At 40.7% G+C, this 25998-nt stretch overlaps 1 protein-coding gene across 3 annotated transcripts in view; it reads right to left on the bottom strand.

Moving 5' to 3' along the window:
* Positions 1-298: 298 nt before the first annotated feature.
* SDC2 (syndecan 2) overlaps positions 299-25998 on the bottom strand; it is a 59352-nt gene continuing 33652 nt past the window's right edge. For 2 of the 3 annotated variants that reach the window (XM_040588460.1, XM_040588458.1), the window contains exons 2-5: positions 11793-11904; positions 4735-4868; positions 3803-3938; positions 299-2564 (exon numbers count right to left, since the gene is read on the bottom strand). In XM_040588460.1, coding sequence (XP_040444394.1) covers positions 2401-2564; positions 3803-3938; positions 4735-4868; positions 11793-11904 — 546 coding nt within the window. In that variant the 3' untranslated portion in view covers positions 299-2400. Of the gene's footprint in view, positions 2565-3802; positions 3939-4734; positions 4869-11792; positions 11905-16209; positions 20432-25998 lie in introns of those variants that run through there. The other variant, XM_040588459.1, reaches the window with a different exon arrangement.

The following is a 25998-nucleotide window of genomic DNA, read 5'->3' as shown; positions in this document are numbered from 1 at the left end:
AGATGCAGGAAGAACCAGACAAGCGTAATATTTGGTAGCCTGCATAATTACGAGTGTCTACGTTGGATAAAGTGTCCTGTACGTTAAGTATAGAGGCAGAGTCTAACCTATATAAATAAAAAGAAAACAGCTTCTTAATATCAATTTGCTGAAGAAGGAGGAGACAATTTATCTGGTGTTTAATATTTACAGCTATACTTACAGTGATAATCATTGCATCCTTAAAGAAAATTCAGATCTACTACCTTAAGCAAAGTGGGCTTCAAAAAACTGGATGTCAGACTGTACAAATAAAGTATTAGTTTAGGCATGGTAGACTTTATTTTGGCACTTTAACAAATGCTTTATTTTACAGCAGTGGCACAGCATTTGCCAGAAATTTTCTTTTCTTGGCACAGTTATTTCAAGCAGTTATTTTACTAATTGAATTTCACTAAATATTGCACAATAAGATATACCTGTTAAATTCTTACCCTGTTTTTACTTGTTGAACTTTTATGGCTTTGAAAAACTTGCCAGTAAGTATAAGTAATTTAAAAAGCAATATATTAAATATTTTAGCACAGGATAGCATTTGTTTGTTCCTAAATGACCACTGAACTTGGGACAGCAACAAATACAAGTTACGCAACTCTTATCTGAAGAGCTACCAGATCTTATTTACAATACATTGCCATTTCTGAGAAGCAGTTCAGCTTGACATCCTGAACACCTACAGTTTGGAAATCTCAAAAATAAAAAATGAGGAGGTTAACAGAGCAGAAGACGAAGCCATTTGTCTGTTACAAAGCATAATATAAGGAGGCAGACTATCGTCTTCTCCATGTGTCCCTCTATCCAACACCTATCTGAGGTCTAAGCAACAAAGCCTTTTCTCTTCTACTCGGAATATTTCTTTCTTCTCTATGAAGATATTCCACTTGTCAACTCTTCTGCCGGAGTCCGAGTAGAATAAACCCAAATTCTCCAAAAGGATGGGGAAAAAACAAACCCAAACAACAAATCAAAAACCAATATACACAATAAATGAACCCAGGTACTCCTTTGAATTTTACAGTACGGAAAACAACATTTGCAAGAAGAACAGGTCTGTGTCAATACTGCCATTAAATATTATGCAAAGGTCAAAAGACTCATAACTCATACACCAGATGCAAGACACAAACATTCCTGCTTTTCTCCACCACTTCAGCAATACATCTGGTCCAAGGATCAGCATGATCAACAGGCTTTTTTTTTTTTTTTTTTTTTTTTTGGTCTGGATTTTGAAGAGCTACTAGTTGTATTCTGTGACATTAAAACATAAGCATGTAGACATAAAATGAAAAGCATACAAAAGTATATCACAATGGAATTCTCAGTATTAGGCCACATGATTTATTCAGTAGTGTTTATGTTCCCAAATTACAATTATGTCTATCCATGTAGGACTACAAAAGTTACCATTAGAATTGTCTGTGCTTATAAAATACCAACATTTTCTTTTACTGTTATATACTCATTAACACCAGTCTGCGACAAGTCACATATAATCATAGGCACTTCAAAGGCTTTAAAAGACGTTTACAACTTAAATGCATTTTTAAAGAACAAAAATTTAAACCCCTACTTGTACCTTCAAATTGCAAATAATTAACAAATACAGTGGCCATAGAAATCTGCAGCAACTTCTCAAAATACTGTTAGAGTCTTTGGGTTTGCTTAGGTTTGTCAGTAGCTTACTCCAAATCTTCCTCACAGGAGATTTGTTTAGTAAGAATACGACTATACAGTTTGTAGTAATAATCCAATTTTACACATTAATTTGCTGTTACAAATCTCACTGAAGCTACAGGTACGCTGAGAAACAATGCAAAGTGTAAAATTGATATCCTGACACAAATTTATACAAAGTGGAGGTTAAAGTTTACATAGCTGAAAAATTACATTTACACTAAAAGTTACTGTTATCTGAATTATCTGAAGACAAATTGCACCATGACAACTACAAAAAGGCATTTTGTGGAAACAGATAAATTAATGAAATAAGAACTAACTTGTAAGATCAATCTGAGACATGCCGACAAAAATTAAACAACTTTCATTGAACCATAGGATAAAACAATAATTTTCATTATTTTATATTTATGCATAAAGTTTTAAAAATGATTCAGTGAACATCAATGGTTTTATAAAATAATGCTTTGCCACTGTTATTCACAGAACACTGCAAATGTTAAGTTTTAATTTTACATTTTTAAAGGAATACATGGAAAGTTTTAAATACAATGGGATTTTATCATAAAGGTGCCGTAATGGCTCTTTAATGAAAAACAAAAAAAAAAATCTTCATTATTCTATGCAAAAGCTTTATTTAAAAAAGTTCAGTGATCTCATAAATAGAGACACTAAATAGGAATTTCATGCGTAAAACTCCTTAGTAGGTGCCTTTTGATAGGCAGCACAGGATGGTTTACGTTCACCAAGGTCGTAACTGCCTTCATCCTTCTTTCTCATGCGATATACCAGCAGCAGGATAAGGAAGATTGCGAAAAGAAAACCAATAACTCCACCAGCAATAACAGCTGTAATCAAAGAAACAAAGATTCACAATATGCCAGAAAAACAAGTTTAGCATCATGTTTCTTCTTCATCTCACACAATCAGTCCGTCATTATTTTCAAGTTATGCAAGTGTCTCGATTATTAGTACCCTGAAATATATTCTCAGAAAGCCTGTTTGTGTTTATGAAGGCAATCATTTAAAAGGGCATTCCACCTACAAGTCAGTGATCCAACAACCCACAGTTCTAAAAAGGTTATTAAAAGTTTTCCAAATCCTCAATTCAGAAAGCCACCAATACTGCCAGAGCATAAAGTTGTCTTAATTTACAATAACAACATTTAAGTTTCTTTCAAACTCATTTTCAACAGTTAACATTTTCCGCCTTAAAAGAACTATTTTGTTACACTGGCTAAGAAATGAGTTTTCTCTTTTCTCCATCAGTTTTCACTCTGACCTAGACTGAAATGAATTTTCTTTTGATGAGTAATAGGAGAGAACATTACATGGAGCTGTAGGAACGGAGGCATTATATTCATCATGCATTTGTGAATGTGTAGGAAGTATCAACTCCAACTAGACTTCAAGAGCAAACCCACATGCTTCCACTGATATGGATATCTAGGCTACTTCACATTTTCATGCTTACAGGAAGATGCAGTCCAAAACTGACTTTCATGCCTCCCAACAGCCCTTCCAAGGACATGGGGGGAAAGTATACCCATAAACACTGTTCTTATAACAAAAAACCTCACATGCAGTGAAAACATGGGTGGCCAGCCTGTGCCTCCCTAGGTTATGCATGGAAGTAGACCCACTGTATCCTAAGGGCAGTGCTCGTCCATCCCTCTCTGTCCACTCATCCACCCACCCCTGCCGTGAGCTCCTCCCAGGCAGGGTCCATCTGCACAGGATGGACCAGACAGCGATGTGCTCTTGGAGTGTGGGTAAGAAATACATTTCTGCACTATAAGCATCAATCCAAATTGCAACTCCCTGTCTGAGCTGTTAAAGCTGCAGATAGTCAGCAAGCAGTATTCAACTTGTGGGCATCAAATCAATTTGCAACCAACTTCACGATTAAATAACTCCAGAAGACATCCATTTCATTCTCATCAAATTAACCACTGGCTACCCACTATGAATGTGTTTAATAATCTACTAAGAAAACACAAATGCTGAGTTTGCACTATTTAATATGGATCCCCTCTGTTTTCTGTGATATTTCTGGTGAGATAGGCTTTGGCAAACACTGCCTCACCTGCCAGAACTTCTGTTCTCTGGAAGAGGTTTTCTGAATGCTTCTCGGTGAACACGTCAGTGTCATCCCCTGGCTCATCACTCTTCTTCTTGGCACCCGTCTCGGGCCTTTCCTCTTTATCAATTTCTTCAGGTGACTGTGGCACAAAAAGGAAAACAGCGTCGCTTACAAACAGGGCACACCATAAGTCGGCACAGTCACTGTCACTGCCCATCACGGGCAGCCACAAAGCTGTGGCTCCATGTGCATACTCCACAATACCGACAAACACACACAGGAAGCTTTTTGACTGTAGAAAGCTGTGCTAGGCATTGTAACTGGACCTATCTGTCATCACAATGTTGGAATGAAAAACACTATCAGCAAGTTTAAACCCCCAAAAGCGCATTTAGCGAACAGCTGTTAAGTATTGCCTGTGTTTATCAGAATAACAGCCTCTGAATGAAATAACAAATCTGAAATTAACACGTCAGGTATGTTATATTCAGAACACCTTTGAGGGTAACTTAAGTATCACCTATGGTAGTAGAAGGAAACAGTGAAATACTAAATGGAACCTGGCAAGTATTCAAACTACAGCCAAACCACACAACACTCTCCTTTGAGAAAGGAAGTTTCGTGCAGCATTTTTTAATAACTCTTTGAGAGACTTAAAAAAGGTACAGCTCAGACTCAAAGGTATCATGAGAAACTATCTTGTGTATCATGAGATACTGTTTTTTGCATCTCTCTTCTTTTGTGTGAAAAGCCAGACGTCCCTATGTAGACTTTCTAGTAGAAATGAAACTGAGCAGCTCTGTATTCAACAGGCTGCAGTAGCATTCATTAAAGTTTGGGGGGGCTTTTTAATCCATATAAATCAAAGTTAATATCAAGCCATCAATGGGGTACAGCAGAACCATTTCAAATGGTATTGCTCTCCAGCCACACACCTTTGTTTGTGCAGGCACCTTGGTCTGCATTTTCACCGTGGTGGTCTCAGCCCTAGATGCATCACTAGTTGTCGGTAACTTTGGAAGCGTTCTGGATGTTGTTATCACTGCACTATCCTCATCTTCTTCAGCACCTGGAAACAAAAGAGGTGACATTTCATTGACCTGTGAAATTCTTCCAGACTAATTACGTTTTTTGTTATGACACCAAGGTAGGGGTGCTTGCGCAGCCCACCTTAGGGAAATGGTTTAGATGACAATGCCTAAGATAAAGGTGCGAGTGCAAACAGTGTGCCCCAAGTGACCCTATGAAAGACGAAGCAGGAAATTACCTCAGTGTTTCTGAAAGAGAAGAAGCCAGCCTGAAAAGAAGTATGAAAAAAGCATAAACACTTGTAACCTCTGGAGCACGAGCAGCATCAGAGCTGCTGTGACCCTGCCTGACATGCCCCTGTGCTCTGCTGGGGCTTGGCAGCACCACCCCCACCCTGTGGGTGCCCCCAGCAGCCACCTCCCACTCCCCCACAGCCACCATGGGGGGCACCCCTGGAACCCCCACCCTGGCGGTGCAGGGTCACCTCCTCGGGGTGGCAGGAGGTGGTGGGGCCCCAGGATCACAAGGGGCTGGGGGCATCTGTGTCTCCCACAGCAGAGGGGTGTGGGCAGAGGGTCCTGAACATCCAGATAAGGAGAGCTAGCACACCCCCACAGCTTGCGAGAGGGGTGTGTGTCTGTGTGTGTGTCTGTGTGTGTGTGTGTGCGTGCACAAATCTTGTGTATGGTGCATGTTGGGATCAGGTACAGAAAGGGGGGCGGAAATTTGTAGTTGGATGTTAAACATTTTTTAAGTGGCTCGTATTAAAGTTACCTGTTGTATTGCTGATATTAAGCTCAAAAGTACAGTTTAATGATTGCCAGTTAATGGCATATCATCAATCAATCAACTTCTTTATCTGGACTTGACTTAAACTACATGAACTGACCAGGTTTTCCCTGTAACACAGTGCTTCATCAACAAAATCTCTCCTCTACAGCAAATCCATTAAACCCTCAAACATAAAAACCCAAGTAGTTTCTATCTGCAGGAAGACTGCTATTTCTTTATGTTTCAGTCACCAGGAATTCATGTGTTTTTAAACTCCACATAATTCAGAAGCCTTTTCCTTTTGAAATAAAGAGTAAGAGGACAGAAAACTCCCTAAAGATGACCTTAAATTTAATTTCCTCCACATTCAAAGCCCTGCTGGAGTATGAAGGCTCCTTTAGAATAAGATAATGGACATGTCTAATAAATATCCTGTAGTGATACTGGAAGGAAGAAGACACAGACAAGAGACTAAATTACTGCAAGGCCTGAAAGAGGAAAAGAATCAACCTCTTCTTGGACCACTCCTTAGGAATCTCAATGTGTTCTGCTCATTACAGACACCGATTATCCAAGTAACTACTGGGTAATAAATCCAGCAAATGTGCATGAGAGTAATTCCTAACAAATAAAAATATATCCTCTTACAACAGAATAGTATGACTCACTGATTCCAAACTGACTTCTTACCGAATTTTTATAGAGAAATAAAACAGGTTGAAAATACAAGTGCAATAAAGACATTTTGAACCCACGATCAAGAATTCTATACATTTGGCATTGAAAGGAAAACTATTTCTTACTCTAGAAAAGAAAACTTGGAATCATGAAAAAAGTACTACGTTCAAGCTACCGGCATGGAACAATACTGGAAAAACCGTCAGAGACAGCAAACTTACAGTGCAGGCTCCAGAATAAAGACCTCACAACAAGAATCGGGTATTTTCTTGAAATGCTACTCAAAGATCAAAAAACCAACATCCTGCTTCAAAAGAGAGATGAGGAAAGGCATCCAACAGGAACATTTTTCTGGCTTTGCCTCAAGAGTTTTCTTTGAGAAATAAAGGCCCAATGGATATCTCAGCCTGCTTTACCTTCCAAAGTTCCTCCAAATTACACAAGAGTTTCACAGTCAAGGAAATTAAAATTGATGATCAGATTAGAGATCTGATAAAACACACTTTGAGAATAGAGAACTTTTATTTTCTTATTTTTATGAAATGATAAATCCCACTTAATCACAATTGCTCCTTCAAGTCCTTAAATGCCACCTTTGCTTCAGGCAACAGTTGTGTCTGCCAGATAAAATGGTGAGTGTTACAGGTCTGAACCTCACTGGCTAGAAAGGATGCAAACCTCTGGTCTCTCAATAAATGGATGACTAATCTAACTCCTGAACTAGTTGCTAGGTTTGCACTAAAAGTACCCAGCTCCTCTTCTGTATGGCCTCAGGGGAATCCCGACAAACCCAAAAACATCAGGGCACCTGTCATTTAGGCCTGACTTGGGTACTGGCTCAGACACACCCCCACGGCTCCTGCTTTCTAATTAGCTTTATCTAGACAGGTCTCTGCTTGGCATGGAGTAGGTCTAAACAAGGGGAAGGCACTACTGACAGTAGTGTTCTCAGAATTACTTGTAAATAAGACTGAAGGATCAAAAAACCTCTCTAATGCTCTCCAGAACACAGCAATAGCATTCCACATAGTATCATGTTCCCCAAAAGGAAAAAAAAAAAAAAAGAAACCCACCTCCCTCCCTGAATCCAAATAAGACTGGAAATATTAACTATAGAGTCTATGTCATGAGCATAACTTCCAAATAGGTTGTTAAGATGAATACTGTGAAATGGTTGGAATATAAGAGCTTAACCTCTTCCTCTTGAAAGTATTACTGTCTCTTTAGATGTTTTCTGGATTTGGCTAGCTTGGGTGGCAGTGCTGGGTATTAACTGCCATGAGTCCCTCTACAAATAGATACTGCCCTGTTAATGAGGGCACCAAAAAATCTCTGCAGTAATTAAACTCATAGCCATCTCTGTGGTAAAGAGTTGAGAGCTCTCAACCATCACACACTGTCTTATCCACTGCAACTTCTTCAGGATGCCCAATTGCTGTCTTCATAGTGGTCAAAATAGCTCTAAATTGTGCTGTAGTGTTGGAAATATCTAATGTAGCTCTCAGTGATGTATCTATTACCTGTCTCTTGGATAATGGAAACACAAATGCTCTTTCACAGTCTTGGGGCTTGAGGAAACTTGTCAGGAAATCAAGACTGTGCCAGCTTAAGTTATTGTATACTACAAAAAGCCCATGGTAGCTAGCACTCTTACTTGCAAAGCAGCCCGTGACTGATTCTTCCTACCAAACAAATCCAATCATTTCACCCTATCTTTTGTCATCACGATTATTTGCTGTTGCACATCACACTCTGGGAGTACTACCATCACAAACTTGTCTTAAGGTGGGCACACACATACCCACCATCTCTTTCACACCTTCCATCTCTACGATCCATGTGACACCTACCAGAATAACACATTTTTAGCTCGCTTATCTCACTCCCATTCACATGAAAAGTCCCCAATGCAACCTTTAATCAACATAGTGTTAGGCAAGAGACGACACTGTAAACATTACTAGTGCCGTATCAGGGAACTGCAGCTGAAATAAATGGAGACAGTGGAAGGATGCTGCGTCTCTGATATTTCCCACCTGAGGAAGGAAACTTCCCCCAACAAAACTTGAAGAAAGAATAAAAGGAAGCGTTCTAACTATACTGACATATAAGATTCTGCCCAGCACCACAAACCCACACTTTCAAACAGTATCACAATAGGTTTTAATGTTAATATACCTGGAGAACCAGGCAGTCAACGTCACGAGACATGTTTGGGGCTGGTATAACAGGTGGACAGAAGATCTTGCTCCAGGCCAATACGAAAGACACTTATGAGTCAGTCCAACCTTAGGAAATGGAAAATGAATCCTTGCTGTGCTGCTGCACCCCAGGAAGGGAAGCACACCAGGAGCACCCAGCGTTGGCCATGGCCCTCCTGCTGGCTCCTGTTCAGCACCTGGGAGAGCGCCCATGTGTCCCCGGTCCCATTCCCCCCCGCCCAGAACCATGGCCCCCCTGGCCATGCCACCACCTGTCACCCAGCCCCGTACCACACTGCCACTGGACTCCTGAACCGCCTTCCAGCCTCGGAGCGTACCTTCAGCTTCCTGTTGAGTCAACAGCCAAGAGCATTGTGTTTCTTGGAGAAGCTCCAACCCCACCACCATAAATTTCCTCCAAGAATAGTCCCCAGCTGCAATGTCAGTCTAGACCTAGTTCATCCTAAGCTAACCTCAACTCAAGCTGCTATTGACTGACAAATATTAGGCTGGGGAAGAAAAAAAAGGAGAAGGAAAAATTTGCATGAGATACTGATATATACACTGCAGTGACTTGTCTACCATGAGTACCTTAAGACACAAGAAGCAGAGTTTTCTAAAGAACTTGCAGATAAATCTGACAGAGATGGTACCTTTGCTTAATGTAAGGGTAGTTGTGCTGCTTAGCAGCCACTTCCAGGTACCTGCAAGACCAAGGCTCAGTAAAGATCTTTGATGCCAGAGGAAAAAGTAACAGTAGCTATAAAAGCATTTCAAGTTGTATATAGGCAGGAAAACTATTTTTACTCTTTTGTTATTATTATTATTATGCTATATATAAACAACAGCACTAAAAAGAGTGATGACAGTCTGAGGCATGTCCTTATAGATGGAGACCGCAAGAAGGAAACAATGGAATAATGAAATCACTACAGACATTCTGCTATTGATACAGGACAATCAGGAAGCAGGCATGGCTCCTTTGGAAACTGTTGACCAACAGATTCAGACTGAACACTTGGGCAAATGCACAACAGTAGCTGAATGTACATGAAGACTAAAAGCGGCTATGAAAGGAAAGAAAAAAAGAACACCATTACCTTTTTTTCTCCTTACAATAAGCCCTCAGCCAATTTCTTGTTTGAAATATGTCATGCCTACAGTGACATTTGTCCATGTTAATGCTGCTTGAAGATCTGCAAGGGCATTAATGGTGGTGCTGACAATTCCTGTTTATCTCCAAAGGCCTGGTGGCAGCTAACAATTTTCATAGCAAGGAAAGGAGTCAGCATGTTGTCATCTTGGATCTGTTTGCTTGGAGTGGAATCACATAGCAAGAAAACCACTCTTGTGTGTGAAGGCTCTTCCTGCTGGAACACTATGCCACTGAGCATGCAGTAAAGAGGAACACATTCAACATAACATGAGGAAAATTGATCAGTGGTACATCTGCAGGACACTTTCTACTTCATAAGATGGAGACAGAAGTAAGTATAGGATGAGTAGGGTGCAGGGGATCCTAATATGCTTCCCTCCTGAGACTTTTTTTTAAGTGAATAAAACTGGGTCCAAAGATTGCTCAGAAGATTATTTGAACTTCTTCCTTTGTTCAAAAGTAGTAGATTTAGGTACTGCCACATGAGCTCTCTGGAGGGGCATCCAGCTACTCTTAGTCTACATGAGACTTTTCCTGTTTTCTTGTAGGAAAGAAAAAGAGACTGCCAGAGGCAGCAAGAGTGCATTATACACTCTATCTTCCACCCACAGTCAAGGCTGAGCACAGGAAAAGAGAAGAGAAAGCCAAGGCGTAATTGTTGGTGCATTACTGTTGGTGAAGTCTAGAGGTAGTTTCTGTCCTTCTGGCTCCACTTTTATCACTGAGATGGGTTAATAAAATCTGAAGCCAGTTCTTGTATACTCCTTTCCACTTCAAAAGCAGGGCTGCATTTTGAATCATCCATATTAGAAACAGCCAGACTACACAGAGGGATGGAAAAAAACCCAAATCAGACCATTCTCCATACCACTATTTATTGTCAACCTGTCTCCTTCCCTGAAGCTTACAAAGTCACCGGCATCTGAAGACATGACAGAATGGGATGCTGACCGAAAGGGCAATTTTCCTGTAGATCAGGATTTTCCTGTAGATCACAATTTTACTTAGACAGTCCTAGGAACTGGATGAAATCAATGACTTGTTAATTTAACTTTTTTTTTTTTTTTCAAATGAAATGTTAAATTTCCCCTCAAAGAAGTCTGCAGCAGGAACGTCCAATTAAGCCTCTGATCACACTGGAATGTCAATTTGCCCCTCTGGAGGATTCCCAAAAATGCAGGATATCACCTGCATTTAATATATCTTTGAATCACCAAAAGACAGGAAACACAAAAATCCACCCGAAAAATCTCAGCTGTGGCTTACAAGGTAACAAAGACAAAGTGCTACAAGAGGGGGTCATCCTTCAAAAATCCATAACTATGTATAAACATAAAAAGACAGATTACAAAAAGTGAAATAACAAACAAGTAACACACTTGGGAAACAAATGGGATTTCCACAACAGCTCAACAAATACAATAATAAGGAAATCTCTCTTCCAGAACTACCATAAAATCCTACACTTAGCTTTTAATGGCTGGAGCCTCCCAGCTAGTCTGGAAGATACTTCACAAAGAAGCTTTCTAAGAGAAACGATTAATGAGGTTTCATTGACAGCTTTTTGAAAAATTATGAGCTAGCTACATGACATGTCTCTAATGAGTGTTTAAGAGTGAGAACTCAGTATGTTATGCTTAAGAACTTCTTTATTCACTGTATGGATGTAATTACCTCAGAGAAAACCCATGGTTTTGGCAGTACCTAGACTTCTAAATTTAAAACAACAAGAAAAAAGAACAGATACCATGTTTATGTGAACCTGGATGCATGTAAGAGAAAACAAGATTGCTGCTGCTATGTTTTCTTACAGACTGCTAAATTAGCATTATGTCATGGGAGAACTAAGCCTTCTCTAATCCTTATTTCTAAACTCCAGAGAGAACTACACAGAAACTAGAGGGAAAGCAGAGAGACAGCAAAGAAAAAATAACGCTGTGAAATGATGCAACTAAGGAGTAAGAGAAAAAAAGCAGAGAGTTAATATTTAAAACTCAGCCCCCAGGGGTGCTCGGTGCTCTGTAAACAGAGCGCGCCAAGAACTTGTGATACCGAAAGTAACATCTCCAGTTTACAAAGGAAAACTGCACAGCTCTTGCTCAAATAATTGCATTACTTCTTATGCTTTTTAAAATCAAATTGTGACATGTTGTCTCACCTGAACCTGACCCAGAAGAATAATCATCATCATCAATTGGATAGACGCCTGATGCTTCTTCAACAGAGCTGTTGTCAAGGTATAAATCTTTATCAGAGGTCAAATCTGCTCTCTGGAAAACAGATAAGAGGGAATGGTTAAAAAGATAACAGTTCTCTAGCACAGCAGTCTCTTAATCTTCACTCCTATTTCCAAAGTTGATGATGGCACACTGAACAGTTTATACTTTCAGTTTATGCAATACATTCATCTAAGCTGTTAAAGAAATTTGTAAGAATAACATCATAAAGAGAAATTCAAGGCTGCACAATGAAAACTAAGAAACCACCCTATCTTTAGGAAGCAAATCACACTTCATCTCATTAAATGCATGAATGAATAAATAGGATTTGCAATGTACTCTGCAGAGATTCTGTAACAAGAAAGCAGCAAATCCCAGGACTGAAGCCCTCTGTCAAGATCTCAAATATACAAATCTATAGGCTGTTACGTGAAGTCTGTCATTTGATTTCAAATGGGAAGCAACAAGAGTGTGTATCAAAAACCATCTCAGAGGTATATTGAGCCAAACCTCATGAAACTCTTTACAAGTTAGAGCAAACAACTAGGACTACAGAATACAAATGTTTCCAAGACAGTAGTGTTGATTAAGGGTTATGACACTTCCAGCCGGATCAGACAGCAAATCTCCAAAATTTTGGTCAGACATGATGCTCCAATTTTAAATGAACACATCTCTTCTAAAATTTAGCTGTAGCTTCAACAGGCTAAAAAGTTGGCTTCTTGTGACTTTCACCACATTTTTAGAAGTATTTTCCTACTAATGAGAGATTCTGCTAAAATGAGCTGATACTAGAACACGGTATCAGTCATCCTTTTAGACTGACAGTTCAAGCTTTGAAAGACTGGAAATTGTCTTCCCCCACAGCAGCTTGTGCTTTCTCAGCAGAGCATAAACTTCCTTACGGGAGCCATGTATCCTTGATGACCGAGATGGCACCTGCCGCTATTACTACTATTACTTATGCCAGCATTTCTGTGAATGCCCATTTGCCAGGACTTGCTGAAAAAGTATGACAGATGCAAATGGAGCTTGAATTCAAAAAGCCGAATACCAAAATACTACATCAAAAAGCATTTGTTCTGTATCTCATTTAAGCACCCAAACCTGCTATTCTGAGTCCCAAGGGTTCCCATCTTACTTTTTACTGCACGGCATTGATTGCTCATTTTATTCTATCTAACATTCAACTGTAGCTTTCCTGAAGGGGTAGCAAACTGTGAAAGAGATAACTCCTGTATGCAAAGACCCACACCCACATCTGACTTTTTGAGGTAAATTTTTTCCCAGAGCTCTGTCTAAAGAAAATTGTTGAAGATGTGTGACTTTTTTTTTTTTTTTTTTTTTTTTGGGGGGGGGGGAGGTTTGGCAACAGATTCCTGTTCTAAGCTTCTTCACAGCAGAAAGCTGCTCTTCAGTTTGATCTACAATAAAAATGGATTATGGAAAGCAGAAAGGCCATCTTGACTATCAGAGTATTTAAGAGTGAAAGACCTTTGCACTGGGGGTACCTAACACTTCTCTGAACAGCTCTGAACTAAAACAGTGTTAGCCTGTTTTTCTTCTACAGAGGAAAAGAAAAACAACACAATACTTGGTCAAAGTCTACTCTTGCTACAGCAGCTTTGAATATGGCGGGGAGGTAGTAAAAAAGCCCTGTTTTTAAGATAGGTTTACAAAAGGCTTGCTCTCATCTGCTGCTGCGAGTTCACATGGTCTGCTTGGAACTGGCTGCAGTCCAAAGCAGAAATTCAAAACAATGTGTGGTCACCATCAAATGACTTAATTCCTTTAAAAGATGTCTCCAAAGGAAGGCCTGAAGTATGTTGGTAGGTGTATAGGTGGTATTGTAATCAAGACGCAGCTGAGAGCGTTTCCATATAGGAAAACAACTCCCTGTCACGGGACAAATATCCTGCTGTTCAGCAGGCTGCCACAATGGACCAAGCCACTTTGCCCCGTTTTACTTTCAGCCACAATGATGGTACAAAACCACCCACTCTGCAATATCAGGCAGGAAAAAACAAAGCAGATTTAAAAGGAAATGCAGGTGGCTGACCATGAGTATAGAAAAAGCATACAATATTCAAAAGCTATCAGAGGCAGTAAATGTTACCCAACACCAAGCTCAGAAAAAAATTTCAAGACCTATTTGGAGAAATTTCCTAACAATGAAAATTGCCAATAACATTTGGCAACAGCTGAGAAAAAGCCTGCATTTGCAAATGTTAGTGCATAAAAACCAGTCTGCATGAGAACAGAAGCATCACACATCCATGCCCACAATTTTTAATGTTGAATAAAAATATGAACTTACCAATCAATTTATTCCCTAGGCCATCTCCCACTTCTGTCTGTATCAGAAGCAAATTTAGCAGATTTCAAAACCCAAATGAAACCCAAAAAAGCCCTATCCCAAAACAAACAACCCTGTTTCCTTGCTCCTTCCAGCTTCAGGGAAAACAGAAATGATCCCTGATAGTTCTTCCAAAGACTCAGTTTTTGTAAGACAGCTGAGCAGCTAACCCAACCCAGCTGCAAGCGCCTGGTCAGCCAGGCTCCCTACCATCATATCCACTCCCTTTCTTTCAATGAATCATGGCTTTCCAGCTGCCAAAAGGTTTCATTTCTAGCTATGTTGAGATGTTCTCAAGATTTAAACCAGCTGAAAACAGAGGAACAGAAGTGGAAAAAAAGCCTGGGTAGTTTTCTGCAGCAGTTTGAGCATCCATTGTATTTTATTCTGGGGATGAAAAGGATACAATGTGAAGCATTATTTAATATCTGGTATTGTGGATGGCACAACTCTATCAGAATGCAAAAACTATTCCCCACAGTCTTAGAGACCCAGTACAATATTTACTATAGGGGGAAATATATGGTACAGTGAACTCCACATGCATTCAGATCAGACATCAAGCTCCATCTGAGGAAGATGCTCTGCAGCTTCTCTGGCCGCAGCCCCTTGCTTCAGCCTATTTTCAGTATGAATAATTCTTGTCTAGTGGAACTCAGGCAGGACACGAGCACCCTCTCAAACCAAAGGCACAAAGAAGCATACTCAAGCTTAAAAATCCCCAAGCATTTGCATAGATAAATGCACTGCACTGTCCCCAGACAGACTCTCTTTGTCAGCTGGCTAGTAGACTTGGGATAGGGTCACCCTCTCTACATCCACAGCTTGCACCTCTTTTCCCAGTTGCTCAGAAGAACGTAGCTGCCTTAGGCTACTTGGAATGAAAACTGCCTTAAGGTTAAGAATAAAAAGAAAAGCCCAACAGTTAACGAAAAATGCACAGGGTTAAAAAATAATTCTAATAAAACTCTAAGCTTAGAAAAATGAGAGATGGTTAATGAAAATAAAAGAATCTTTCACGGAGCTTAAGTGAGTATCAAGCACTGAAGCCGTGCTTTGCAATTTTACGGTATGTAAAAACAAATTTGATTTTACTTGCTCTAGAAATGTTTTCTCACTTGTCAGCTGGGAAACCATGGGGGCCCGTGGACTACTTCCAGGGTGTTCACAAAAGATAAGTTGGAAAAATAAGTCTGTTGTCAGTAGCTTGGACACAGAAAGGTCTCTACTAGCACTTCAATATGCTTACGGGGAAAAATAAAAAAGTCTGCAAATTCTAACTACATAAATCTATTTTTAGTTATTAGGAAGGCCAAATATTTAAGGGACTATTTCCTATGGCTAACAACTGAAATGAGGGCCCTCATGTCACTTTTATGTAACAGCCTTACTTTCAGATCTATTAAAACAGCAGGAACACCAGGCAAGGATGTCTCTGTTATCAGTCCTTTAATCTGGCCCTGAAGCCACAAAAACTGCTCATTACCTCCTGACAGAGATTGCATTCTTGTCCATCATTGTTATCCCACTTACGTTTTTATTCCAAGAATATAATGCTGCAAAATCCTGTGACCTAAATACTTCACATGCTACATGCCAATGGTCACTGATTCCTCTCTGGTTATTGACTACACTGACATAAATCTAAATTTCATGGATGTAGTTTAGATTAGCACCCATTAAGTACTAGTTAAATGATATTTCCATACCTGTACTAAGTTGAATTTGAAATCTCAAAGTCTTTATTTTACTAAAGCTTGCATTTTAAATTATTTTTAATTTAATAAATCTAGATCATGCAGAACGTTTTAAAAAAAACACCTCATTCTAACACTAAATGAGAGAGGGAAAAAAGCAAAAAGCTTTTCTGACTCATCATCTCACAAAAGGCCTAAACCATTCATCAAAATTACAATGGCAAAAAAGTGAAAACAATCTTCAGACAACAGGAGGGTTGGGCTTCATTAAAAAAAAAAAAAGTATAAAGTGCCCTGTCAGACCCATTTCCCTTTTCCAGTCCTGCTGTTACAGTCAGCCCTCCCATTACGTGAGGGTGATTTAGGAGTAAGATGTTGAAGACTTTTATGCCACGAGGATGAAGCCAAGAAAGCTGGTGTGAGAGGCAGTGAAGAAGTAACATCTACCATGTCTGTCGTGGCTGTTTGAAACTCAGAAGAGCAAGGAGTAACTGACACATGGAAGGAAACATTTTATTATTTACAGATGCACTCAAGTTTCTGTTCTCTGCCTTTTGGGTGTATGTATGGGACAGAATTTGAGGTTTGCAGCTGGGTTATTAATGGTACATTGCCTCCTTTTTCCCCAGATGGAAGTCTTTCGGATGTAGCCCGTTTAGTATGCACAGAACCAAAGACTAATATTTTAAAAGTGATGTTATATCAAAAATATCTAAGCCAGAAGGCTCTTAAATTTTGCAAGCATTACAGCTGTTAATTAGGCAGAGATCTCATATGTAAGGAGAAAGAAAACAGATTATCTTCTTCTATTAACAGATACTGCTGTTCTATACGTCCTTGTATCAAAGCATGCTCAGCTGGTGAGTCTGAGTCCACTGAAGTGATGTATTCTTCACATACACTACATTTTTGGAAAGCTAACTATCTGAATGCATTCATCTAAAGCCCAAGAACCATTGCAGAGACTCCCATTGAAGGCTGGAGAAAAGGTAGTTGTGAGAAGGAGAAGCTGTATTTCCCTCTAGGCTTCCTGCAAAAGGAACTGTGATCTGCCAGCCAACAGACCTCAGTACTGCCAGACTCAAAGCTGGCAGGTGTCTTCCTATCGCTGCTCGCCATTTCTTTGCTTTCCCTCATCACACCAGGAAAGCTACTTCACCGGTGAGACTGACCCATTAAGAGTTCGTTAACCTTGTCCAGGAATAAAAGTCATGATTTTAAACAACAACAAAAAAAACACCTCTACAGCACAAAACTTGAAAATCAGATTTACATCTTGGAGCACTAGGTTTTCCCAGAGAAATGTGCGAAGCAGGAGAGCATCCACCTTCCATTTCTCAATGTGTTACGGGTTCTCAGAGATGAGCCTCTGGTGGCTCGGACAATGCTCATCAACCTCCTTCAGCCTGCACATCCCTATGTGGCCCACATACACCTTGCTGCAAACACGTAATTTTGAATGAGGATTTTATGTTACAAAGTATGTTTGCCACTAACTGTCTTAGTACAGATGCCTGCCTTTCCTGTCACTGACATGCCCGACAGTTGGGCACAGAATGAAAACAGAGAAGTCACTCCTATTATTTCCTTCCAAGGTGGTGGTGGCCACTTTTAAGGACTCGCAGGCCAAACTCTTCCCAGCAAACCCCACCTGCTGCAGTGGGCCCTTTAGCAGAAGCAGCGGTGGGAGGCATGGTGGCAGGCAGTTGTGGGATTCTTTGAGAAATAACACACTAATAATTAGTGATGTAACTGAAGCACAGCACTCTAAAGACTCTCCATTTTCTTCCTTGGAGAAACTGTACTGCCTGCACAATGGTGATGTCAGTGGAGTGGGTACTGGCTGCAGGAAAGCTGCCCTATGCCACGGTCTGTGTAACCGTGATCACAGCAAAAAATATTACTTCCATAACAACAGGCCCCAGATTGAATTTTCCAAGTTTGAGAGCAAGGGTTTCATATAGAAGCCAACATCTGCAGTGCTCATTTCCCCCACAACATTTTGACATGGTTCCCATCCCCCAGTTTTACCTTGGAACAGCCTAAAAGCCTCCAAGCACACCCCGAGGCTGCTGCCTTTCTGTGCCAGTCCTGCTCATCCACGTGCCCAGTGTGAAAACCACCCTTACGCTGGGGACTGCCTGGACCAAATTTGCCAAAGCTACTGCCACCCCCACCGCTGGCTTTGGCCAATTAAATAACAAGCTGTGACTCATTCTGGAAAGCTAGTTTCCAAAGGTTATTTTTAAAATCTTAGAGGAAGTTTGCTGCCCTTCTTCAGGTAAGGCTGAAAAGTATATCGACTCTGTACAGGTGTCCCTACTAGAGCTGTAGGTCGGGTGTTTGCCCGTGGGGATGGCGCTGGTGCCAGCAGCAGTGCAGCAGGCTGAGACCCTGTCTGGTGCAGTGCAGAGCCGCCACCACGGCCGGAGCACATGCCAGAAAGATTATTCACGCTCCTTGTACCTCATGTAGAACTTCCTGATGCTGCACAAAACTATAGCTTTAGGCCTCCAATCTCTCATGACAGATAAAGAAAGGGTTTGACTGCTCGTGGCTGCTGAGAAAAGGCGGAGAGCCCAAAATAAACACAAGTACTGCAAACTGCTTCTACTACCGCTAGCATCCAACAATAGAGGAGTCTACCAAAAAAGCTGATTTACGGAGATTGCCTCATGTCAGAGCCAAGAGTCAAAATATGCTGGCTTTTAAGATGCACACAGTCTGTTACGCCAGACTAATTACCAAAACAGAGGCATATTTGACAGGGACGGCATTAATAAAACAACTCTTGCCGCTGTCAGGCATTTCAGCTGTCCATGTCACAGCTCACACTAAAGAAAATACACCACATCCATGGTGCTCACAGAGAAACACTCCAAGGCAAAGAGTCCCCTGGGGTAAGAAGACACCAAGAAACCATCACCACATCAGCTACTGTTCATTTAACAGCCCCGCACCAAAGAAATTACAGTGCTGCAGTTGATAGATTTAAGTTCTCACTCTTCACAAAGTCATAGCAATTCACGTGCCTGTGTTCTAACAGTTATCTGTGCCTTTAGAAATATCCCCTAATGTTTAATTACATGCCGTATGGTACATTATGTGATAACAGAACTTAAAATGGTAACAAGAAGAACTTATTCAAGCTTATTTGAAAATGCTTTTCTTCCCATCACAAAGGCTCACAGATCTGCGTAGTGGGTCTTTGGCCTGCTTACAGCTTTGGAGGTGAGGCTTGTCCTGCCTTAAGGAGAGAAATAAATGTCCTCTAAAGTTCTGGCCTGTTTGAAATCAATTCCAATGGAAAAAGCTTGTATCTTTCCACTTTTCACAGGGTCTGATTTCCAGTTGTGCATCATTTGTCTAGTAGATGCACACAGGGACCGAACTTTATTAATCTAATCCCTTATCCACAAACTCTGTTGCCCAGGGTGGGACAAAGGTTGCTGTATGAAGACGTAGGAGGGAGGCAAGCAAGCACAGCAGCAAGATCAGGCAGGGCTTTCTATCCTTACGCATGAGTACCACCAGCATGATTTGTGATGAAGGACAGATCAAACTACTTGCTCTGTGCTCTCCAGCCACAACTGGTATTGAGTAAGTGAACAAAAAGAGATCCTCATCAGTTACCCAACATCCCTCCGAGGCTATCCAACTAGGGAAGCAGTATTAAAGGACTACTAGCTGAGTGAGAGCGTAGCTGGGTCTGCTCCTACAAAAGATGCTTTCATCATCCACCCTGCACAATACATATACATCTTCATTCAGTTATACAGCACTTTTTGGAACAAAAACCTTTACCTCTGTGGATCTCAGCCACCACTATACCCCAGTGAAGAAGAGTACCTCTTCACCTGGGCAGAGACTCCTCAATAGAAGTCCCACAGCCTCATCTCATGACTCAGCAAGTAAAAGCTTGTATCCAGATCACAGGATATGAAACTGCAGCATTTTATTTTTCTTCTCCAGCAATTAAAGTTTCCTGCGGTTCTACAGCAGTCCATGCTGAAATCCCATGCCTAAGAAAGGACCAGCCCCACTGGTCATTCCCCAGACCTACTGCCAGAGAGCTGCGTGGTGAGATCACCTGTACACAGGCTACAGGTTAGGACCAAGGGACCTTCCTAATCCAATGACCACATAAACTTACTTCAAGTTAAAACCAGCTACTTAGAATGATAGAAGGGCCCAGCAAACTCTGATATACCCATGCAAGCAAACAGCACTCCTGTGCTGTTTATGTGAACCCCTTGATTTATCACATTCCCTGACTCCACACCAACAGGTCTTTCCCTGTACATGAAACCCAGAACTGAATACTGCAGTTTAGTTGTCTCTTTTACCTTGAAAACGTGCTTAACAGTCAAGGTACAGTACACAGCAATTCTTGTTTCCCACGTAAAAGCAGAAGTTTAATACTCAAGTTTCTCCAGGAATCCCAAAATTAACAGATTCAAAGCCCTTTCAGCTTTCATGCCAAGCATCATTTGGTGCAAAGAACAGTTTATTCTTCAACTTTGCCTTTGACGTAGGCACAATACAACATGGAAACTATTTTAGAAGGGCTATAGCTGAATCAGCTTCTGAACTGCTACTTCAGACTGAAATATTAAAGGGCAATGTGCAGGCGAAACAGCATCAGAAGCCAGCAGCCAGCAATGTGCATCACAGATTGATTTATCTCAATTAGCATAGCAATTTTCTGCACGTTTTCTAAAAAGCACCCTTCGGTCTCACCAAAAATAGGATCAAAACCACCATGCAAATCATTGTCACGGCTCAAAATGCTAATCAGTTTTTTAAGGACACAACAGCCCATGTGCAGACAGGTTAAATTTAAGGCACAGCCGTGACCAAGAAGCTAAATGTACTCCTTTGAAAATGCTGAATGAAGAGGTTAGCCTGTCTTTGAATCACCAGTCACAAGTCTGACAGTAACGGGAGAAGCAGGTAGCTTTTGGCATAGAGGTCATAACTACATGTACCTGCCCCAGTCACTGCTTTTAAATCTAATGCACGCTGGCTCTTCCATGCATACCTCCCCTCTCCTTTCGTATTTTTCTGATCCTCTTCCCTAATCAATCAGAAGAACTAACACTTACATTTTCCTCCCTCCTCTTGAGAATGTGGATGAATGATTAAAGCTGCCAGGGTAACCTCTTCGGCATGCATGCCAATAACTCCCCACCTAATAGCCTTTCCTCTGCCTTGCTGCCCTGGCCCACTGGTGATTACTGCAGCCCCTTGAAGTGGTCAAATTGCAGGGCAGCCCCCATGGAAACCTATTTGGAGCTGTTTGAGCTCATACCAAAGAATGATGTTTTTAATACAGATTGTTCTTTTTAAAGCCCTACAAAAGCAGCTGTAATCAATCGTAGTGGGAGCACTGCAAACCTCCACCAGTTTCAAAAGCCCCATATTGATTCCTTTCCAGCCTGTGGATTTTAGCAAAACAAACCCACGTGATGAACCCAGAATCAACTAGCATGAAATCATTTAAATTAAGATATTTTTGCCATTAGTAGCAAGAATTGGCAATAAACTGTCTCAATCAGTTACATTCCTTTGGCATAAACAGGGAAATTATAGACAAAACTACTATATTATTAAAGTTCCGTTAACCACCAATTAAATATTACTAGCAAAGGTTATGTATGGCACCCAAAGTTTGTCAAAGGTGAGACAGAATCAGTCTTTGCAGTTTAAGGAGTGAAGCATTTCCAGTTCTTGAATGCATAATCTATTATTCAATAGGGACTTACTCGTTCAACAACATGGTCCACAAATCTCTCAGTGGCCACTTCTGTTTACCACCTGCAGTCAGCGGACCCTTGGTGATGTCCCACCAGAGCTCCCCACAAGTGGAAAAATGGCTACTGGTAGATCTAAAATCTGTTTGATCTTTCTAAAAATGTGTGCTATTAGCTGAAGGAACTTCCCTCTCTCCCATAAACACATGCAACCTATTTCAGAGGATGGTTGTAAACTGCTCTAAATGAAGAGGAATCCTGGATCCTTTAGAACCAAGATGAATATTAGTGGTAACACATTTGTACCCCAGGTTTGCTAGACTCTTACTTAAGGAAAGTAGAGTTCAAGTAAGCTTTAAGTATGCTTAAATGAAACACTTTTGACTTTGGGTGCTGACAGAGAAGATTTTCTGCTCAAAACTGGTACTGTCTGATGAGGCAAAATGCAAAGTGAACTGCAGATCAATGTGAACTTTGCGTTAGCCCGCAGAATGTGTTGCATGTGCCAACCTCCTTTCTCCAGTCCATGAAACTGATCACAACTTCATTTATTCAGGTAACAACTTCCAACTTGTTGGGTGGTGGCTGGAAGCACAGAGCTAAGGGATCAGTTTGTCGTCTGGCAGGAACAGCATAGGTAAATCCAAAACTTCATTAAATTAGGCCAGAACCCATGATCTCTGTAGCCAATAGGATAAATGATTATCACTGCTACTCTTTCCACTGGTATAGCCTTCTCAGAGACAGCAAACACAGAAAGCATTGGGAGACCAGGTATATCTTTGAGACAGATCTCTTTGTATCCCAGATCCCCAAACAGCAGACAACTAAGATGACTTTATTGCTGTTTCCAGGTGCCAACTCCCACTCGTTTCACCCGTCTACAAGATTAAGTTGTTGGATTTGACACTCTGATCCTGTCTTACTTAACTGAATTTTTGCTACAAAGGCTCGGTGTTCATATCCTCTTTGATGCATACAAAGATAAGAAACGAGTTTACTTCAGATAGGAATAAAGCATCACTCTAATAACTTCTACTATAAAAGCAGTTGAGTGAAATCAGAGATATCGCGGCTTATACAGGCTACATGGCTTCAGGAGCAGTCTTCTGTCTGGTATGCTGCCCTTCAGGCACTGCTCCCCTCCTTCCACCAGGGAGGAGGAAGCGGTGCATCACTGAGGCAAGCTTGCCTGACTCCCCAGCCAAAGATGACAGACAGGTTGGGCCTGGGTTGGGGGAGACACACAGCACCGTACTTGCTGCGCCAGCCAACTTCCCAGCCAGGTGGGGCCAAGGAAAAGAAGGAAGGATTTTCCCTCCTGTCCTCCCTCCATATCTGACTCTCCTGTTGGCTCCCTGGGGCTTGCAGTGCAGTGTCAGACTGGGGAAGGGAACCAAGGGGACTAATTCTTTTGAAGACAAATACAGCCCAGAGTTGCATTTGGAAACTAGATGGGTATACTGAGCAGAACTACTGAAAGATAATTGGAACTATAATTTTAGGAATTTCTCCGCACACAGTTTTGCAGCCGGCTGACTCCACATCAACTGCACAGCAAGACAAAACAAGGCACACCCTTGGTGAGGCAGTCCACTGTGAGCCTCCATACCTGCTGTAAGATGCATCCACACACCATAACTACTAGCACGGATTGATATTCCTGAGAAGAACCATCTAACATATGTCTGCTCTTAAAAAAACTCACAAACGTACATAGAAAACATCAAGCTGAAACCACATAGTATAAGGTACACTGTAATAAAAGAGTTACTCCATGAGCAGTGGAAAGGCTGACATTGGATTTCCTACAGCGGTTCCCCTCCCCACCCAGCTCCTGCACGTTTCCCCTGGGCTTCTCCCTCCCTATGAGCTGTGCACGTGGATGTGGCAGAACATGGATCAAACAGCTCAGCAGATGAACATATAGGTATTTCTCAAAATAGAAGTTTCAACTGGAGTTATGTAAGGGGCCATCTTCAAACAGCACATTACCATTTTTTGGTTTAAAGCACGGTCAAGAAAGCTGCTGCTTTAACTGAAGGATTAGTGAACTGATAACATAATCTCTCCCAGTTATCATGAGTGATAACCACCTTTAATGAAAACTGTCTAAAATAAGCTTCATATTGATTACCTTCAGATGATGTTTTAAAAAGTATGTTGCATAAAACTAGAACCAAAAGAATTACATTCATAATGAAGGTAGGGATAAATTACACTGTATTTGATAAATTAGCTTTCATTGCTTTAAAGGAAAGCAAGCCAATTAAGTTGTTTGACAGCATTTTTAACAGTCATAGATCCGACTGAAGAGTAAAATACAACAAAGACTCTTAATGGTATTAAGTATCTGTTAACAAAGAACAAGCCTTTCTTGCTAGCATTCATACTTTAAATCAGAGTTCTGCTGAAGGGAACAAAGATTTCAGTATTTCTATAGCCAAATTCTGAATCGTCATAAAACTGTCCCAGCACCATCAATACAAGGTTAGCAGCACACTACAACATTTACTGCCTTATCAACAGTCTAAAGCTTTTAAAAATCCATATGCCTACAAAACCTCCTGGACCTATTACGCATTGAGGATTTCACAGCATTATTGACCTGGGCAGCCTCTTTATCCTCAGTAAGTTATTTTAAGCAACTTTCTGCTAGCAAGCAAGTCTCTTTGTTAGGCTTTGTCTGTATTACTGCTAAAGCACTGCTTACAATACAGCACAAAACAGGGAGGTACTAAGCAGAAACCAGAAAGGGGTCTGTGAAGTTCCCTTTTTTATTTCTTTTTTTCTCCACTTTCCTGATATGTTTCTCTGGCTACACACCTAAGCCACCTCCTGAGAAGGGGCAATGTGAACGCACAGCAGACAAAACAGACCAAATTCATGTATTTCAGGGACCATGCTATTTAACTTTCTTTTGCATTGTTGGCACTTATTGAGATACATAACTCTCTATATATCTGTCTTGTAGAGAAACAAGAAGCTGGCAAGTATATTTACCTACTGATTAAGAAAACATATCACCTGGCTTGGAAGGTGAGGAAAGGAAGAAGAAAGGTAACTTCTCATACTTCAAATTCAAAAACCAAACATTCTGCCTTATTCTTAAATCCCTTATCAGATAAAGGTCTCCAGCTTGAGGACCATATTTCTGTGGCATGGTAGGAAAAGCAAACCTCAACCCAACATGTATCAGCACACATCAAAAAGCAATCTCATGTTCTTCTGCAGACTCATGCCTGGAGGTATCAACTGAGAAGGCCAGCGCTAGCACAGCACTCTTCCTTGGATTGTAATTTATGAATAGCTACAGTCAAGCAGCCATATCCATGCTTCTGCTTTTGTACTTATCAAAAATATTTATGGGGTGATCCTTTGGGGAAGCAACTCTTGCTTGTCCTTTTACTTTGAACTTGCATATCTTGAAAGCTTGAGTGACCCATACTACTCACTGTTTTAATCCAAGGGCACGCTATAAAATGTATTCAACTGACAGCCCACACAGGCACAGACAGATTTAGATTTGATACCAACTTCTGTGTCACACTTGATAACTAGACTCTCAACTGAGGGCCAAGACATACAGAGGAAGCTGCCCAGGGAGAAGGGTGACAGAAAGAGATTTCAACTGATATAAATTGAGTCCACAAAATCTCTTCTAGTAATATTTCATTTCTGGATGTTGGATCAACTTTCCCATTTCCTTGTTAAACCTGTACCTTGTGGAATGAATGGAAAGAAAGGGTGTTTTCTTAAGTTGTCAATTCAGCAACATTTCCAAGTACCACAAAAACAACTTTTAAGCAATGTCTTACAGAAGCAACTAATTCAGCACTGGCATCTTTATGCTACTTAATATGGTTAAGTGTCGGCAAAAATAGTGGACACAATGGATAAGTAACCTGTCATCGCTGAGTTATTCTGGATAAAGAAAGAATGTATTCCAGTTATCTGCACCTTATTTCCAACAGTTCTGCTTCAAAAATACAGCACATAATCTGCTCCGTATAGCCATCAATCAAATGGATAAATTCTCTTAAGGTTTCATTGCAGATATGTCCAAAGCAATTGCGCTTTACAAGGCTATCCCCAGATTAATAACAAAAGTTTAATTCAAACTACAGGTTTTTCTCTGCAAGCAATAAAAAAGGTTGCTACAGTGATGGCATTAGAAAGCTTCTTAGTTCCCATTTCTGTTTGCTTCAATAAAAGGGGCGCTCGGAAATGGAACAAGCAAAAAGGGGTTTCATCAGCCTAAGTGTTACGGATGTCAGCTGCTTAATAGACCTGACCTTGCACAAACCTGCTCACCTACCTGGGTTCTGGGAGCTTAAAA

Source organism: Falco naumanni, chromosome 3, assembly GCF_017639655.2.
Source record: "Falco naumanni isolate bFalNau1 chromosome 3, bFalNau1.pat, whole genome shotgun sequence".
Classification (NCBI taxonomy): domain Eukaryota; kingdom Metazoa; phylum Chordata; class Aves; order Falconiformes; family Falconidae; genus Falco; species Falco naumanni.
This window is presented reverse-complemented; position numbering and strand designations above follow the sequence as displayed.